Source organism: Phacochoerus africanus, chromosome 9 (assembly GCF_016906955.1).
Source record: "Phacochoerus africanus isolate WHEZ1 chromosome 9, ROS_Pafr_v1, whole genome shotgun sequence".
In the NCBI taxonomy this organism is placed as follows: domain Eukaryota; kingdom Metazoa; phylum Chordata; class Mammalia; order Artiodactyla; family Suidae; genus Phacochoerus; species Phacochoerus africanus.
The window spans coordinates 34,929,814-34,948,306 of record NC_062552.1 but is presented as its reverse complement, the minus strand read 5'-3'; the positions used below and the strand labels follow the sequence as shown (position 1 = coordinate 34,948,306).

The 18,493-nt window shown below is 53.9% G+C and overlaps 2 protein-coding genes across 3 annotated transcripts in view; one reads left to right on the top strand and one right to left on the bottom strand.

Moving 5' to 3' along the window:
* The window catches only part of BTBD9 (BTB domain containing 9), a 408,373-nt gene extending 406,180 nt beyond the window's left edge, over nt 1-2,193 (top strand). For both annotated transcript variants that reach the window (XM_047795006.1, XM_047795004.1), the window contains exon 11: nt 1,293-2,193. In XM_047795006.1, coding sequence (XP_047650962.1) covers nt 1,293-1,490 — 198 coding nt within the window. In that variant the 3' untranslated portion in view covers nt 1,491-2,193. The remainder of the gene's footprint in view (nt 1-1,292) is intronic.
* Nucleotides 2,194-9,403: 7,210 nt separating this feature from the next.
* ZFAND3 (zinc finger AN1-type containing 3) overlaps nt 9,404-18,493 on the bottom strand; it is a 338,241-nt gene continuing 329,151 nt past the window's right edge. Inside the window, exon 7 of the mRNA XM_047794803.1 lies at nt 9,404-9,795. Coding sequence (XP_047650759.1) covers nt 9,641-9,795 — 155 coding nt within the window. The 3' untranslated portion in view covers nt 9,404-9,640. The remainder of the gene's footprint in view (nt 9,796-18,493) is intronic.

Below are 18,493 nucleotides of genomic sequence, written 5' to 3'. Positions count from 1 at the left end.
TTTTAACCAGTGTATCTTGAAAATGTTTTCATAATTCTGGAAAAATTCCAGTTAGATTTAAGAGAATTACATGAGTCACGTGTACAGTTCAGCTCTGAATTCAGAGCTTCTCAGGCCAAGCTTAACCCTCGCGGGGCCAGGAGGCACCAGGGCCCATGACTCAGGAGCTGCGTCCCCACCCAGGGCTTTGTGTCACTCGAGGGGGGCCTGTGTGCCCAGCGTGTACCCTGTGCGCTCCTTCTGGGAGGTGGGGATGGGTGTGTGAATAGCCACGTTCTCTGGCAGTTTTAGAAAATACGGAATTTGAGGATCTGGGGATCAATTCCCTTACAGTTGCCAGTGTGCTCCCTGGAAGGAGATCTGTGTGTGCCAGACTGAAGGCCAGCACCACGGGGAGGTGACTGTTCTCACAGGGCTCAGGGCGGGCACCGGCGAGCTGGGGCCCCAGAAAGACTCGCTTGCCAGACAGTGGAGAGGGATTTCCATGTGCACACTGGGCGGCAGCACAGGTGGGCACCCCTAACTCCCTCCTCTGTGCTCCAGCAGCCCGAACCCCCAGGACCCCCTCCCCAGCCGTGCCGTGTCCTTAGGGCCAGGGCCCAGCACGCCCTGCTTGCCGAGCTCTGTGGTGCTGAGCTCAGTGGTGCTTCCAGAGTGACTCACTGTCCTGAGGGAAGGCCGACTCCTCTGTAAGGGTGTTTGTTCCTGGCTGGCCCAGGTCCCCCCAGCCTGCTGCCCAGAAGATTTTTATGCACAGGACCAGCTCTCTGGACCCTTGGAGATAAGCCTGGGTCCTCCCTGGGGTAACGGTCCGCTAGCTGTTTTTAGAAGATAACTTTATTGAGGAATAACTCACACGTGGTACACATCACCCATTTAAAGCCTCCAATTCAGGGGTGGGGGGGTTAGTGTTTCAGAGTCATGCAGCCATCACCACCGTCAGCCCCTGCTGACTTTTAACCCAACTGCCAAATGTAAGAATTGCTTAATTAATAAATCAAAAAAGAAAGAAAAGTTCCTGGGCCAAATGGAAAAATCCGGGTGGGGACGCTTCACAGGAACCCACGTTGTACCGCCTGTATCTCAGACATCAGGCCACTCACTTTTGTCCTGATCAAGACGAGTTTACAACCTTCTAGCTTCTAACCTTTTGTGCCGGGGGCAGGAGACGGGGAGAACCTGCTCTAAGTCCCTTGGGGCGACCCCCAGAGCTGAGGGGACAGTGACCCGACTGTGGCAGCTCCAGGGTCAGCACGGCCACCCCTCACTGGTTCCTTCGTTTCTCTCACCAGGTTTTCCACTGTGTCCACTTTGAGTGTCCTGAGCAGCAGAGCAGCCAGAAGGAGGAGAACAGCGAGGAGCTGGGGACCGGGGACACCAGTCCGGCCAGTCATCAGCTCGACCCCCACGCCCTGCAGGCCCCCAGTGGCAACGCTCTGCCCGCCAGCCCAGGCGCCCCCTCGCGCTCCCCGAACCGGCAGCACCGATAAAGGAGGCGCACACGCAGAGTGCCTCGGGTGGGCGCAGGTGGCACAGGAACCCCCCACCCTGAGCAGGGGTCTTTGCAGAATGTTCTCCCCTCCCCTCCCGCCCCTGTGAGGAGCAGACCTGGCTGCACACAGGGACACAGGACAGCTTTCCTCCCGAGGACACAAAGGGGCTGCTTTGTTCTCAGTTTGTTCGCATCAGACTGGTCTCCGGGGAAGAGAGTGGGTCTTCAGTCCTCACAGAGTCCACCGTTAGCACCGTCCCGCCCTCGGCTCACCCTGCACGGGGCGCAGGGGAAGCTGCAGCGGGAATAAGCAGTGGCGCGGGAACCCGGGGACGCGGAGAACACGCTAGGCCTCTATCACCTGGAGGCGCCTTAGGAAATGGGTTTCCGTGGAGTGTTTACATTTCTGGAACACATCGCCCTGGCAACAAAAGATTTTTATTTCTTTTAGTTATTCTCCATTTGCTGAATCATAGGTGTTCCAGATCTCTTTGAAAGGCTCAAACAGCAAATCACTTGTTTTAATCCCTTTTGACGCTGTAATTTTCCTTCCTTAGTTCTGAGCGGTTGCGCGTGGGGTAGAGCTGAGGGACATCGTGCACGGCTCCTAAATGAGGCCCAGATGCAGCTCATCATGGCACCTGGTCTGACAAGGAAAATCCTTTGAGGAAGTTCAACAAAATACACAATGAGCAAATCAATCTGTGGACACTGGAGTTAATAATCACTCGAATTGCTAAGTTATTAACCTGTCATTCCTGAAATGCATCCAGCCTTTAAGCTTGAGAGGCTGACAAGGAAATAGCGATTATGCCACCTGCTAATGTCATGTTCAGAAGTAAGTGTAGATAAATGTTTACTAACTTCCGGTTGGGCTGAACCTGTCCTTGAACTGCCGCAGGTGAGCAGAGTCCAGCGGAGGCAGCAGTCCTGCCCTTCCAGCAGGGTCGTCACTGATCGGTGGTTGCTGTTTTTCCCCCAGACCGTACTAGTCAGCCTGGGATTGGGGGGGTGGGGGGGAATGGCTCTAAGCAGCTTCCCTCTTAATCCTCATTGAAACGATTGCATCTGACAGTTGCAGCTTGTCTGGCTCTGTGTCTTAGTAATTTCCATTCTAGGGCTAACGCCCTGTGTAAGGTGATCAGGTTGTGTCCGCTTTTGCTCATGCCCAGAGTTCTCGGTGGCTGCTGGCCGGCGCGGGCAGGTCCTTTGCACACCGGGCTTGGAGGACCTGCCGTCTGAAGGACCCATTGGTCCCGGGTGTGCAAAGAGCCGATGGTCAGCTGATCCTCCTGGTGGGACATGGCTGTGAGTGATCAGTATTGGAGGAGTCAGGTAGCATCAAACTGCAGAGTTAGCGGGGAGGGCAGCTTCCAGCGCCCTCAGCTCTGACCTCTGTCTCTGTCCCCTTGTGCGGGGTGAGCAGGACCCTGAGGGGGCCAGCTCTTCATAACACAAGGGCGGCTCCTGTGATAAATGGCGGTGCCATCCACTCTCGGCGGGGGGCTGGCTGCACTCTGTGGCTCCGTCAGCGTCCAGCTCCCAATCACCCATTAGAACCAAGAATTCCTGTCCACTCAGCACCGCCTTCACCTGTGCCCTCACTGCCACTGGGGGAACAGGAGAGGTAAGGATACCGTCTAGTCAAGGGCCGCTTTTCAAACTTTGAAGTCCCGGCTTGGAGGCGGCACTGCTGACCTGGGGCAGTGGGGGTGGGGGCTGGTGCGCTGGTGGAAGGTCTGGAAGAGGGGACCCAACCTCCCCGCTCCGGACCCTCCCGATCCACTGCCGCAGCAGCACCGTTCTCCTCCCAGGCACGGGGTGCTGGGCTGTGCCTCCCTGGCCAGTGGCTTGTCCCCTCACCTCCTCCCCCACGAATTCTTTCATCTTTGCTCCTTCCAGGTCTCTGCCCTGAGGTCTGTCTTGAGAGAATGTAGCTGGTGCCCCCAACCGCCGCCCCAGCATCTCAGATGTCACTTCTCTCAGATAAAGGGAAGGAAGGGGAAGACGAGGCAGTGCTGATGACAGCAGGGGATGGAGGCAGGCTCTCTGTGACGCAGTGTGGCTGCATCCCTGCCTGCAGCTGCAGCGTCGCCCTGCACCCAGCCTGGGCTCCTGAAGGTCTGGACCCCAGATGATGCTGACGAAGTCCCCTCTGGACCCCAGCAGATGCTGACGAAGCTCAGCAAACCCGCTGCTCTGGTCAGCCTCCCATTTCCAGGCAAGGGCTCTGCCTTCCTTGGTGAACTTCTGGTCTGGGGAGCAAGAGGGCTCTTTCTGTACACCTGGCCCAGGGGCCTAGAGATGCCAGCTGAGGGTGACACACCAGACATGCCCAAGGGGAGGTCCATGTCACCAAGGAACAAGGGATGAGTGGCAGCCAAGGAAAAGTCTCCAGGTGGCTGGCCTTCTCCAGAGCCCTGGCCAGTCGTGCAGATGACTCCCCACCCCACCCCCACCCAGGAGCCAGCTGGGCTGAAACCTGGAGAGACCAATAGAGCCAACGGCAGTGTGGATGGTGAGGTTGGCCGCACACAGCTCCCAGGACCCCGGACCCCAAAGGGTGGAGGCTGATTCTGCTGGGAGTGTGGGGAGCTAGGAAGGAGGCTTGGCCGAGCTCAGAGGGAGGCAGATGAGGTCTGTGGCCGGCCCCCCATGGTCAGGGGAAGTAGACAGAGGAGTGCTTATGGCTTCTGGCCCTTTATTGCAAAGCACCTTTGTAATCTCTACCCAGGTCAAGAGGAGAACACTGCAGAATCTCCTGCCCTTAATTTTAGATCAGATTTTGCAGGAGAGTAAAAAGCAAACTTCTCCCAGGCTTTTGGGGGAAGCCTCCAAAGTCACTTTCTGGCAGCTTCTTGGAGGGCTGGTTGGGATGCACGGAATGTGCTGGGCAGGCGGGCCCCCCAGCCGAGAGGCAGACTTAGAGGCAGGGTTTGCTGCCCTGCACTTTGAACTTGAAACAGAAGTGTGACACCGCACACGCACCCACCACATACACACTTGCTTTCCCATAGCCTCAGCGTTTTTCCCGTTTTCCTTCAGATTTTAGTTAGAACCATGAGCCCAAATGGACGTGGGACTCTTCTCAATTGCTCTTTAAATCGCTTTTTTTTTTTTGGTCTTTTTGCCATTTCTTGGGCCGCTCCTGTGGCATATGGAGGTTCCCAGGCTAGGGGTCAAATTGGAGCTGTAGCCACCGGCCTACGCCAGAGCCACAGCAACGCGGGATCCAAGCCGCGTCTGCAACCTACACCACAGCTCATGGCAACGCCGGATCCTTAACCCCCTGAGCAAGGCCAGGGATTGAACCCACAACCTCATGGTTCCTAGTCAGATTCGTTAACCACTGCACAATGGGAACTCCCACTTTTTTAATCTTAGGAATTGTTTTATTCCTAGAAGAATTGGGAAAATTATTTTCAGTAAGAGTGGGATGTGTGTGTTAGACTGATTCCTTCCCGCTCCCCCAATAGCCTCTGAATTGTGCAAAAAATTGCTCAGCAGTTGTGCTGTCGTCCTGGTTGTCAAAGTGCTGCGCAGGCAGTGCCGACCCAGTCAACTTCACCTTTCTTTAATTTAAAAGATAACAAAATGGTAATCATTTAGCCTTTCTAGAGCCACAGAGTTAAAAAGGAAGGTCTAATCTGCGATAAAAAGCAGAGCATCCTGTGTGCTGAGGCCATTTGGTAATAAAGGGTGCGTTCCCCATCTCGCGGCTTCAATTAAGAGCCTCCCTTTGGACAGAGAAAGGTGTCAAAACAGGAAAAGAAAATGTCTCCTTCTAAGAGTTTTTCCTCATTAGTGATCTCCCCCGACCCCGTGCTATCATTTCACTCCTGCCTTCCATGTGGGTGGCCGACTCCTCTGGGTGCTGCCGAGGTGGTCAGGGCGGCAGCTGGGCAGCCGATGACTGTGGCCGCAATGGTGCAGGCTACACTCCATTTATTTTTGTGGTTGCGGCCATCGATTCTCCATGTTTGCCCTGACAGCAGCTCCAGCAGGAGTTCAGTGCTCATTAGTGGCCCTAGGAATTTAAAATTGCAGTTCGTGGTTCTGTGCTACCCTGGTTTTTATTATTCTAATATTAAATTAGAAGTCGTCCTGGGGCCTAGTGTTTGCTCAGAGGTTTCTGGAGGAGGGGGAGGGAGGTGCAGGATGCACCGTTTCTCCTCCTGGAAGCTGACCTGACCTGGTCCTACCTGGTTACTGGGCAGCGTTCTGAAGCCCTGGCATTTTGCAGAAAATGAATGGAAATGGTGGGGAGAGTGTTTGGTTGGTGGATAAATCAGCTTCCGACACACCCCAGCCTTGCCCTGGTGCAGGGTGGAGAGAGAGGAGAGAGATGTGATTCTATGGGTTTCCATCGGACTGGCTGCAAGAGCTGACCTACCTCCGCAGGTGAAGCCATTGCCCAGGGACTGCAGTTCTCCCACCAGACACCCCCCGTCCCTTCAGGTAGGACTTCCTGCTGGACCGTTGCAGGGTGCGAGCCCCCCGACACATTTGACACGTTAGAAAATCACTGTCCTCTTTTAAAAAGTTAAAGTAATAATGCTCACTGACTAACCTGGCAGAGGGGCAAGGGTGCCTCCCTTTCTTTTGGCTGTCACTCCCTGAACTGGACCCGGTCACCAGCCGCCTCTGTGCCTGACCATCCGGATGGGCCTTGGCCCGACGTCCCTCCTTCCCAACACCCTGTCCTCTCCCAGCCAGAAGGCAGACTCTGAAAGGGGCCCCCGACCCCACCGAGTCAGTCAGGAACTCAGATACTCCCCCAGAGGCCTCATGCCCTAAAGACGCACAGTCACCCTCCTGTAATTTATGATAAATGTCTCGAGCATTTACCGTTTGCAACCTGAGTATTTATAGTCCTGAGTCCAGAGCGGGAGGAGGTGGCTGCCCCCATCATTGTCTCCTCTTGTCTGTCACTGCAGCTGGGACAGCTGAAGAACCCCTTTCAGAGCCAGCAGGCAGACGTGAGAGGCCTTTGGGGTGGGATCTGGGCCCTGGGCCCTGGGTTTCCGTGGATGTCCTGATGACACTATTGCAGCCTGGCTGTCTCCAGGTGGCCTCCTCAAGCCATGTGAGCCCCCCCTCCGGGGGGGGGGGTTCTGGCTCAGGATGGGGAGGGCACCTGAGCAGTGATGGGATAGACAGGACTGACCCATCTGAGGTCGCCATGCCCCTCGTGGGGGACAGGGAGACCCCACCTCCCTCCAGGCTCCTGGTTTACTCCCAGCTTCTAGTTCTCTCTCTGAGACCTGCTCCAGGCAATGGGTCCCCTTCAGTAGCCCCAGACCCAGAGCAGCTTGTGGGTAAGGATGGAAGGGAGCATGGAACCGCTGACCAGCCCAGCAGCTCAGGCCTCAGGAAACCAGGACGGAACCCAGCTCCCCGGGCCCGCTCCCTCAGAGCGCCACTCCAGAAGGGACCCAAGAGGCAGAGCCTGCTCTAAGGAACAGCCAAGAATCTCCTGTCTGGCTCTCCCAGCACCAAGGTCTGAGGCCACCACTGCCCCTGCGCCTGCAAGAGTCAGAGGGTGAGGGTGAGGGCTCAGCTCCGGGGGGAGGGTGGGGAGGGCGGGGCGCCTCGGGGTGCCAGGGGCTTGGCACGCCCATCGCGCCGCTCACCAATGCTGCCTCGCCTGATTCACCCAAGAAGGCAGGCCGCCTCTGTGGGTTTCTGGGTCTGCAAAGGTTGGTGAGGGCCTTGCGCCCTGGATGGGAGGGTGGGGCCGTGCTGGGTGGGGGGTGGGAACTGCTCTCCTGAGTCATCTGTAAAGGGGGACTTTGTCTGAAACTCTATAGAAGCTTCGCTGCTGTTCGGAAATACATGTTAATTCATGGATAGGATGCAGCTTCATTGTGCACAGCTGCCTAGGTGAGTAACTACACAAACGGTGTGTTCACAACAGTGCAAAGGCCCCTGTGCGCCCCCGCCTCCCGCGTACCAGACAAGGCCCACACGAGCCTCCATCTCGTTCAAGCTCTGGTCAGGGAGACCTTGTTACCATTTGTCTGGTCATCCAGGTGGCACTCAGGAAAACCGGCGAAACAGAGAAATCCAAACTTTCATAGGATTGGTTTAATTTTTTTCAGCAGGAGAAAAAAGAATAAAGTTACAAGATTCTTTTAATATTTTCACAATGTTAAAACTAAAACTGAGCTCTAGGCTATGTGTGTAAGTAAATCTAGAACACAAAAGGGTTAAATAAGATTTTCTCTTTTAAAGATACAAGAATTTAAGCTTTCCTTACATTTAACAAACTTCACAGAACAGATACTGCAGGGGAACAAACCCTCCCCCCACCCCCCCCAGCTCTACCGTCAGGAAGTGGACGGGCCGCCAGCCCTGGGTGCGGCCGGGCTCCCCAGAGAGCCTGCTTCCCGAGGCTGCCTGGGCGCAGCAGCGGCAGGGCCTGAGGAGGGGCAGCCGGAAGGGCGCCTGGTAGCCTCTTCGTGATGGGAGCTTGGGGCGGGGGGTGAGGCGGGCCACCTCACTGAGGATGGCCAGGTACTGGCCAGAGGGCCGTGGCTTGACAACAGTGGTAAACACGGGCAGACCTGGCCCCTCTGCCCTTGGCTGCCCTAGAGCAAGACACCGGTCTGGGTCCTGAAGCAAGAATTAAGGCTGGAGATTCTGCAGCGGATTCCACTCTGGTGGGGGTGGGAGGGAGAGGAGGTTGGGAAAAGCATAGGTTCCTAGTTTAGTATCTTCAGACCAAAAATGTGTAGTTGTAGGTATCAACTTATTTTGCAGGCAGAGTTGAAGGAACATTTGTTGTGGTATAAAGGGGAAGGTTGCTGGGTTAAACTATTCCAGTAGCCTGTGTGTAGCCTCTGCAGGAGCCGCTGACCCTCGTTGGCCCGGGTCAGATGGGGCTCAGACAAGGCGATGATTTCCTAACCCGGGCAAACAGGCCCGCCTCCGCCCACCCCACCTGCCAGAGCTACTGTGCTGCTCAACTCCTCTCGGCCCCAGAAGAGGCGACGCCGAGTGACATCCCCTGCCCCAACCCCAGCCACCTGAGCAAAAGTCCTTCTCGAGCTGGGCCACGGCCACAAACCGCTGTCCAGACAGATCAACCTCCGTCCCTGTGACGTACGCTGCCTCCCTCACCAAACCGGAGCGGGGGCAGACACAGAGAGCTGTGCCGGGACTACAGCCACGCAGACATAGGAGGTGAGGCCAACGCGTCACCCTCCCAGCCCTGCAGCGGGTGAGCGGGCTCCTGCTGGAAGGTTCCCCAGCACCTCTGTTGATTCCTGTCGGCTATGAAGCATCTTTTAACAAAACTCCCATTACAGAAATCCAGCTGCAGAGGCCGGTCTGTAGGCCACAGTCGCTGTGCTGCGATTAGCCTTATTTGATCAACTGCCAGATCCCTGCACTCGGCAAATGGCAAACCGGGTTCAGGGGGCAGCCCCGGTTGCTCCTTAGGACCAGGGGTCCTGTGCAGAAAAGGTGGGTGTCATTCGTGGGCTACTCTTGAGTGGAGCTAATTTTCAAAGTGAGGTTACTGTTTCTCTTCTTGTGTGATGAGAGAGCTTTGTGTAGCAAGTCAGGTAAAAAATTTTCTTAAGAACCTGCCCCCACCCCCATTTCCTGCTCAGTGGGAGAGTGAGGCCACCGCCCAGCCCAGTCTCAGGGCCAATCTCAGCAGCCTCCCGTGGCCACCAGGTATCCTGGCTACTGGGACTAAGGACAGTGAAGAGGTGAAGGCCGAACACTAACCAGAGTTTCCGGCGAAGCCACGTGCGTCGTGGGGACTTGAACACCAGCTTCTCCTCCTCTATTGACTCAGAGTCTCCATCGGGAACACTTTCCGCTTAAGGCTTTTTATAAGTTTGACTCCAGCAGTGACAGGTATGTGTTGTTTTAAATCCACTAGCCATGCTCAAAAAAAAATATTCTTCATGTTTTAATTTTATACAATGGCTAGCAGGCACCTTAGTAACCAGCCAGAAATCAATTTCAACCACCATCAACCCCTAAACTACAGTACCAGGATGGCTGGCTACGGAAAGGAAACGGACTGGCTGTAGTCTGACGCGTGCCCAGTACAAGGTGTCTGGCTGACTTTGTCCTAAATAAGGCTAACATTAGTGAACTAAGAACAGCGTCACGTGGCGGCTGAGCCGGCCTTCAGGAGCACCCCTCCCCGATGCGCTGGCAAGAGCGCCCCACTTTCCGGTCCAGTTTCACCATTTTCATGATGGCTTCCTCTCGGCCACGGCCCATGTGGTCAAACGTACAGTCGTGCTGCTCGGGGAGGCGATGTAACATACAGAACACGTAACCTGCAGCAGCGGGAGAAAGAGAGGACAGATCGTTAGGGTGGCCTCCACGTGCCCAGAGCCCGGCTCTCCCTGGGGACCAGAGAGCTGGGTGGAGGGTGGTCACGGCAGGGGCTCCGGCTGCTGGAGTCTATTACAGAGTCACCCCTTTAACAGGAGAGCCAGCACCTTCATTCACGTTAAGTCCAATGACGTCCTCAGAACGTGCAAGGGCCACGTCTGCCTCTTCCACCTGGGCCGTGAAGGCGACCGTGGCAGCGCCTCCCTGGGAAACGAGGGGGCTCCAAGGCCCTTCCCTGCCGGCCCCGACGCAGGAGGGAGAGCACAGAGCTGCCGACCCCGGCAAGCCCCAGTACCCACCACAGCCCACCCACCTACTAGGAGGCAGAGAGGGAGCAGCAATGACTGGGCGTAAATCCCATTCTACCTCCTGTGTCCCCGGGGCTTGGGGGAACGGTGGGTGTGATCAGATGGAAGCCCACATACGAACAGGACTCTCAAAGGCAAGCGGATCACTGCAAGTGACCCCTGCTAGAAAAGGTGTAACACAGGAAGAGAGGAAAGAGCAGAAATGCTGAACTCCAATCAGCACCTCAGAGGAGCCTGATGCTTCCAACTCCGCCTGGTGGCCAGAAAGCCTGCCCGCCTCTCCTGGGCGTGGAGGTGGCCACAGGGCTGGCCTCTGTGGAGCAGAGAAGTCCAAGGGGACACTGGGGCTGCAGACTAAAGGGTGGAGGAGAGGCGGGCAGAGCCGGGAGACTAGAGATGAAGCCCTTCTAGGTGGAAACGAGGAGGCCCTCAGGTGTCGTCCCCTCTCCCCTTCTGGTCCACTCCTAGGAAGGCTGTGGGTGTGGGGGTAGATGTCCCATGTTCCCTGGGTCTGTCTGGCTCTTTCTTTCAGGGAAGAGGGCAGGAGATCTGGGCTGGCTCCTCACCATCATCCCGTCACACCTCCAGGTCCTGGGGGCCTGGATCAGGTCCTCGGGACCCACCTGTAATGAATGAGATCCTTTCCTGAACCCCCCTCCCCATGCACTGCGCCCCACAGCAGCACCGCTAAGCTGGTGCAGGGCTTAATCCTCCAAGCCAAACAGCATCTCTTCTAAGATACTCCTCTATGCCCAGACCCCAAGCAGCCAGACTGAGTGGGCAGCTGCCCCTGCAAGCTCTGCTTGATCATCTCCCCATCCTCGGTTCTGTTCAAAGAGGAACAGAGGCAGTGATCTGAGAAGAGCGACAGAAAGTGAAGCAAAGAGTAGCCATGATGGACAATTTCAAAAGCCTTAACTTTTAAGATCAACTTCACCCAGAGAACATTTCTCAGCTGACACTCAGCCCTGCTGATGCCTGAGCTCAAGCGGAGCAGGATACGTGCACATGGCCCAGGGGCCTGAGCAACCAGGCCGAGCCTGGACCATCCATTGCTTGAAAAAACACATTATTAACTGCTTCCCAGGGAGAGCAGGGCAATATGTTTGACTCTAAATTGGGATTGGCTTTAAGAAAAGGAGCAGAGATGAAATTTTTGTCTCCTGAGAAGCTGAGCTCCCACTTGGCCCAAAAGCAAAGTTAAGATTAATGAGCTCGTGTGTTATATTTACTGATAAGTTCATTACTTGAAGATATTGGATACTAGTTGTATTTCTCCTAAAGGATTTCACAGCAGAAGGGGGGATGGCCTCAATATGCATCCTGCATCTAACCAGCACAATCATCTCTCTGGAGCAAAGCCCACCTGGTCGGGGAGAATCTGCTGCCAGGTTGGGGGCGGGGGGCTGTGGTGGGGGCACCAGCTGTGTGGCAGCAGGAAGTGTGTGGAGACATTTCTGCCACCAAGTCCTGACATATTTCTACAGCTTCAGCATCTACAATAAGGGGTGGGAGGACCCCTGCTACCCTTCACTTCCTTCAAGATACCAGGATGATGCAGAAGAGGGTCTCAGAGGTGTTCCGCTGCTTCTGATAAATGGTGCTGGCTGAATAAAAGTAGCAGGAAATGGATTAGCCCTGAAATTGACTCAGCCCTGGTTCAGCCTAACACCTCATTAGTCAAAGGCAGATGCGTGGAGGGGAGAGGCTTCAGTCTCGCCCTCACCACGCCCCTCACAATCGGCTTTAGTGTGCCCTCGCCAGCACCAGAGCATGGCCAACCTGGATGGACTACAGAGCCCTAGGCGCTGTCTGGAAAAGGACACTAGGCCTGACAGCCAAAGGAACTCCTGGACAGCCTCTCTACCCAGCCAAGTGTTCTCCATTCAGCCCAAAACACCTTATTTCTCTATTCAAGTCCTGTGTACCTCTGTCAGACACATCTTGACACTTGGCTTTGATTTTTGAAAGGTGAAAACCACTTAATTGCAGGTAAATTTGGGGAGCAGTGCTGGTAAAAATGAGAATAGATGACACTGTAATTCACTGGGGAAAAGTCTGGGGGAAATTCTGGAAGGCTAACTTCCCAAGTTGCTGCACTGAGGTTATTAGACGGCATAAATTCAGCTCAATTCCCTCTCCTGTCAGGACCACTCACTAAGAGGAAGTTACATGCTGGAACTTGTCCCAGATGCTGAGCAGGTATCATCTACTGACAGCAGCCAATTGGCTAAATGCATTTGGGTGTCAGTGGTGGGGTGGGCTGTTCTGAATACAGGAGAGGGAGGTGTGACTGGTGGGTGGGGAGAACGGTTACCCTGTTTTCTTGGTACCCACCACTCACGTGTCACAAACGTTAAACTACTCTGGATTCTGAAGACCAAGTGAGGCATGTGGAGAGAGGTGAGTCCAAGCCTCTGGGAAAAAGACTATTCTCATTTCAGTGATGGACACAGTTTTAAAGCAGCAGGGGATGTAGAGCTTCCGCCTTGGCTAGGCCAGCATGCACACTTCCTCACACCGTTCATTAGAAACCAAGTGGGGGGCCTTTCCAGAGAGGGCCAGCCGAGGCTGTGTCCAGAAGGCAAGAAACACTGAGGACACTGAGCTGGTCCGCTGAGCTGTGACATCAGCTTGGAGTTACCACCCAGGTATCATGCAATTCTTTTTTCCAGATTTTAAGGTTATATATCATTACTAAACCCACTCATTCACATGTACAATGCATATCTACGCCCTCCTTTGGCCCCGTAGTTCAGCATCATGTCATTTTAAAAACAATTTCAATATACTTTTGCTCATGACAGCCATACACATAGTGTTTCAGAGGGATGAGTAGTAGAATACAATTACAAGGTTGCCAACCCCCTAAAAGAGAAGAAAACACCCAAGGCAAACTTTTTGAAGAAAGACTAGCCTATAACTATCAAACATGGTATAACCTCAGCTCCTCCCCGCAGGGCACACAACTGCTGCCCAGACTCCGGGAAGCCCCATCACTGGTCTTCCACGAAATACTGGCCTAGGAGGAAGCGGCAGAGCTCTGTTATAAGGCTGTGGAGTTGTTTTCAGTAAATGTGCACAAACCACTCAACGACTTGTGTGGGTATTGCTTTCCTGGATGGCACTGAAGAGCAATTCAGGATGAGCCTTGGTTAAAAAGGAAGGACACAAGAGACAGCAGCCCAGGCACTGTCCCATCGCCCACCTTCCAGGCCCCTCCACCAGCCGCCGCCTGGCCCCTGACAGGCCACCCTGGGTGTGGGGAGAGGAGAGGAGGACCCAGCCCCGACCCTGCCCCGCCAGCTGCGCTGCAAGGTCTCGCCGCTACGCCCCGGGCAGGACAAAGAGGACACCTGCCCAGACAACCAGTGGCAGAACCCACGTGCAGTTCTTCCCAGGGCCCTGTGGCCACAGACGCAAGAAATGGGGCAGAGCAGGGCCTCCCTATCTCTATCAGAGACACAAGATTATGGCAAAAGGTACAATTCAAGACCTATCTAGACCACCCTCTGTCCTGGAAGGATCCCACATGAATGAGAAATGCCAACGCACATTCAGCTTGCTCTCGCACAGAGAGAGGCCGGGGTTCTTGCGAGAGGACAGGCAGCTTGATGGCATCCTCTCACGTGCAAAAACGAGCACACTGGACCCAGGCCACCTGACGTAGAGCTGGAGCCCATGGCCCCAACGAGCCGTGTGTCACACAGACCTGAGGACACACAACATCCGATGGCTCTAAAAAACATTCTTAGCAGAATAATGGATCTGAGTCTCATTTTTCCAAGACCCATAAAGGTCTGGTGTGTGGCTTTCTAAAAACACCCATCTGGTGGGACTCAAACTCCAGCTTTTAAAGCTAACATCTCAAAGTCCTCCCTTCATTCAGACACAATCACCTGCAGCTAAACCTCACCTCTGCTTACACAGAGAGAGGGTGTGGGTGTTTTGACACTAAACACCAGGACTGAGAACAGTCTGACAAGTGCCATCACTAAGCAAAGATGACATAACACCCAAGACCTGGCTCTAAGTGAGATGGAAATTGTAACAACATTTCCTGTTTTACTCATTTGTTTTCAAAACTCCACAGCAATCACTGCCCAGAGGAACCCCCAGGGCCTCTATCTCTCAGCAGGGCTGGGAGGCAGGGCCCTGAGGGCAGCTGAGCCTGATTCCCAATTTCCAGCCTCTCCTGCCAGTTCCCTTCCCTCCACAGTTACCCCAACCACAGGCCACATGGGCGGGGAGGTAGCTGAATAGAAGGGGTGCTGAAGCCCTGGGCCTCCAGGCCATGGAATTTCCTACAAAGAAAATGATGCCAAAATTCAGTCTTGCTGACCCCCTCACTTGGCGGGGGCGGGGGAGGGGGTCTCCCAAAGCAGCCATTTTAGTGAAGCCTCAGCTCCAGCTGCTAGGGGGCCTTTATACCCCACTCACAAAAAATGTCTTACGCCTTCTTGCCATTTGAATTTCAAATTGTCAAAGGTTCAATCAGAACCTAGAAATACTGACAAGCCTTGGGGACCAAAGACACTGTGAAATGATCTTGGGGTGCTGTGTGGTCTGCACAGACTCGCCTGTCCTCCACCTGCCACCAGCAGCGGGGCCCAGGCAGGAGATTCAGAGACTGCGCCCTGACATTTCTATTCAAAAGCAAACCCAGCCTACCCAGGCCTCCCAAAGCTTCCTGAGAAACCCCAGGTAACAAACTCTCCAAATCTCAACTCATCAAGAGGCACCACTTGCTACAGAGTCTATTTCAAACATAAACAACAAATACACCCGACCCATGTGTCTGAAATGACCAGGCAAGCTCGTCAGAAATAAAGAATCACATTTTTCCAGCAACATAAAGGTTTCTTAAAGCTCAGGACAGCTAACGGACCTCATAGCTCATTTGTAAGTACACGTTGGGAACAGCAGGTGGCTACAGGAAAGCTTGTTGGAAGGCATTAGCCATTTATACTCCCACCAGCAGCAATCCCTAGATTACACCACATCCGCTGACCCAGTGCCCAAGGCAGAATTTGTAGCACAGAAATGCATTAGAGGATCTTAATGCATTTTATTTCATCAGGCCCGTGGTGCAGGCAAAGCAGCTGCAGGTGTTTCGGGAATGGAATGCGGCTGCTTTACATTCTCCTCCATGCCTGGCTTTGCAGGGGGAGGGAGAAGCACCACGCTTCCAAGAAACAGAACCGGGTCCTGGCTCACTGGGTTGGCTGACAGTGCTGGGCTGGGCCAGGGGAGAGAATGGGTGGATGGACAGGGAGCTGGAGCCAAAGCCGCAGTGAACCACCAAGCAGGTATCAGCCTGTTTTCCAAAGGCAAGGAGACCCTGCCATTTAGAAGGGCCCAAGGTACTCAATAATTTCATAAAAACAACTAAACCATGCCAGACAGATCTACAGTGGAAGCAATCATTCGTTTTCCCCAAAATCAAAATGTCAGTTAGATACAAGCTAAATGCTAGAACAAAAAGCAATGTGACAGGAAGTAAAGACAGCCAAGCCTTCCCGTGCAGAGAGCTCCTGAGGCAGCCGTGTGCCCGCGGTGAGGAGCCACGTCACAGCCCAGCCTCATGAAGTCCAGGCAGCGTGTGTGTGTGTGTCAGCACACAGGACTGAGGGTCACTCACATCTCCTCAGCCCCCTGCCTGCAAAAACTCTGACCTCTCTCCTCCGTGGGGGGTGTCTGCCCTGTCCCAGGAACATCTCCTCCTTTCACCGGCCCCTTCATCCTTGTCTCCACCAAGAAGAACCTATTTTTGCCATGGGGTGGGGGTGGGGGCAGGGTCCCCGCATCAGGAAGGAAACTCCATCCCCACCAACCTGCAAGAACCCTCCCCTCAGCAAGCTCTGTAACCCCTTGGTGCACAAGGAGAAGGGGGCTGGCTGCAGGCTCACATTACGCTAGCCTGGTTTATCTAGAGATGAACATGTATTTAAAAACTAGAGAAAACGGCTCAAGGCAATTTCTGCCATAGGAATAATGACTTGCTTTTTCAAACAGCATTTCATTTCAGTAGCTGAAAGCAGGCAGTATTAGCCTCTTGGTACCTGGATTTAGGATTCCAAAACCCTAGGAGGGACCTGCACTCCTGGCCTCCTTCTGCACCGTGGTGGGGGAGGGGGAGAGATGGGGGACAGCGGAACGGTAGGGTACTCCCAGGAAACTTCTGGGTTTTGGGTGACCTTCTCCTCCTCTCAGTAGGCTCCTGATTTATGGCCTTCTCTTTCAACATTTCCTTGTCCTTTAAAAGATTATCTTCTCAAAAAGAGAGGTCTCCTAGAAAACCAACTCCAAAGCTGCAATAGAGGCAAAAAGGGGGGGGGGGGTGCTGAACCCATCCTACCCAAGAACTGCCAAGGGGGCAACTCAGCTGGCAGGCTCCTGACACACAGCCCAGCCTGGCAGAGAACTGGCCTGTTTTGTCACCCCCTGAACACTAAACCGGCAAAAATCAGTTCACTCAAGTCTTAGAATGTCCAATGGTAATGCTGGCGGGGGATAACGTGTCTCTCTCCAGAACAACACCTGAAAAGGAAAGGAATACTTGGAGCTCCCATTCTGGCTCAGTGGGAACCCAACCAGTATCCAGGAGGATGTGAGTTTGATCCCTGGCCTCGCTCAATGGGTTAAGAATCCGGTACTGCCATGAACTGTGGTATAGGTCGAAGATGAGGTGTTGCTGTGGCTGTGACACAGGCCGGCAGCTCCAACTCTGATTTGACCCCTAGCCTGGGAACTTCCATATGCCTCAGGTGTGGCCCTAAAAAGAAAAGGGGGGGGGATGCTTAATACTTGCACTATTTTTTTCTGCAGGCCTTTCAATCCACATGCTGGGGCCACGGGGGGAAGACAAAGATGACAGACCGGAGTTGGGAGAAACCTCTGGCTTAGTCCCATCCCTGCTGCCATGGCACATCCCTCAAGGGAACCTCAAGTTCTCGTTCTGGATAATCCAGTGAGGAGCTTGTGCCTTGGAGCCCAAGGCCTAGATTCATGTTCCAGCTGTACTGCTTTGACAGATATGTGGCTGCTGGAAGCTGTTTAGCCTTTCAGACTTTGGGGTGTGTCCCCTGTAAGGAGGGGTGTTACGGGCATTCAAGGCTGGAGCAGCTGAAACCTTGACCCAAGGAAGGCTGGCTGTTACCAGGATACTGTTACCTCCCTGCTCACCTTACACAGTACAACTAACTCACCTGGCTTCACAGCTAGAAGCCCCTGCCTCCCCCGTACCCACATGGCCTTCTTTCTGCTCCTCCCTTTTTACCACTCCGTCCAGACACTGGTTACCGTCTTCTCTGAGAAACTGCTACTGACAAAGGAAAAGGTATGTGGAAATCTTCCTCTGAACAAATGATGTACTCGTTCCGTCTGCCCCTCTCCACAAACCTCTGTGCAGACTACAGATGCACGGTAAGTGACAAGCTCTATAGAGATTTCTGTTGAAGATATGCAAATTTTAGAGAAACTTGATTTAAATATATGAAGACTACACAGGGCAGCCTGGAAAGTATTCAGTGGTTAGGGACCCCATGAAAGGGACATAGAAACTTCCCAAGGACAGCAGAGAACACCTTCTTTGCTCCTGTGGGGGGCTCCTTCACAGGTATGGTTGAGGATTCTGCAAGCCTCTCTCATAAGCACAGCAGAGCATGTGCATTTCCAAGTTTGGTCACGTACTGACCGCGTGCTAAAAAGCCCGTGTCTGTTCCCAGAGACTGTCGGGCTGGGAGCCGGCATAAAAGGATGAGCGAGAAAGGAATGGATGGAAACCCTCTCTGCAAACCCTCTGTTTTCACCTGAACTGGGCCAGCATCACGTGCACTTGTTTTATGTGCTTCTTTAAAGAACAAAAAGTCTCTCTACATGCTTTTTGTTTTCACCGCGATAACTCATTTTGAGGACCTCAAGAATATAAGCATACTTGTCTCTATTTTCACAAATTTGAGCTTTAAGGTCACGGGTCCCACGGCATCTGCCGCCCATGTTGTGTGTCTCAGGGGAGGAGGGTGGGATGGGGATGCAGGTGGAGGGAAGGCCAGAGAAGCAAGCTTCCTGATGCTCAGTGTCCATAGCTAGTTAAGCACACCTCCCCTGCAGGGAAAGAGGCTTATTCAGTGGCAGAGGAATGTTTTAGCTGCAGACAGGAATTCAAATTTGAAGTCAGACTATAAACTATACATAGTTAAAACCCTCCATTGAACAGGCAGCCCACTTCAAAATTCCAGAGACTTCCTATCTGGATGAGCAAGAGGAGCTGACCTCAGAACCAATCCCACTTAACTTGGGAAGTGGGTGGTAAAGAGGCTCAGATATGAGG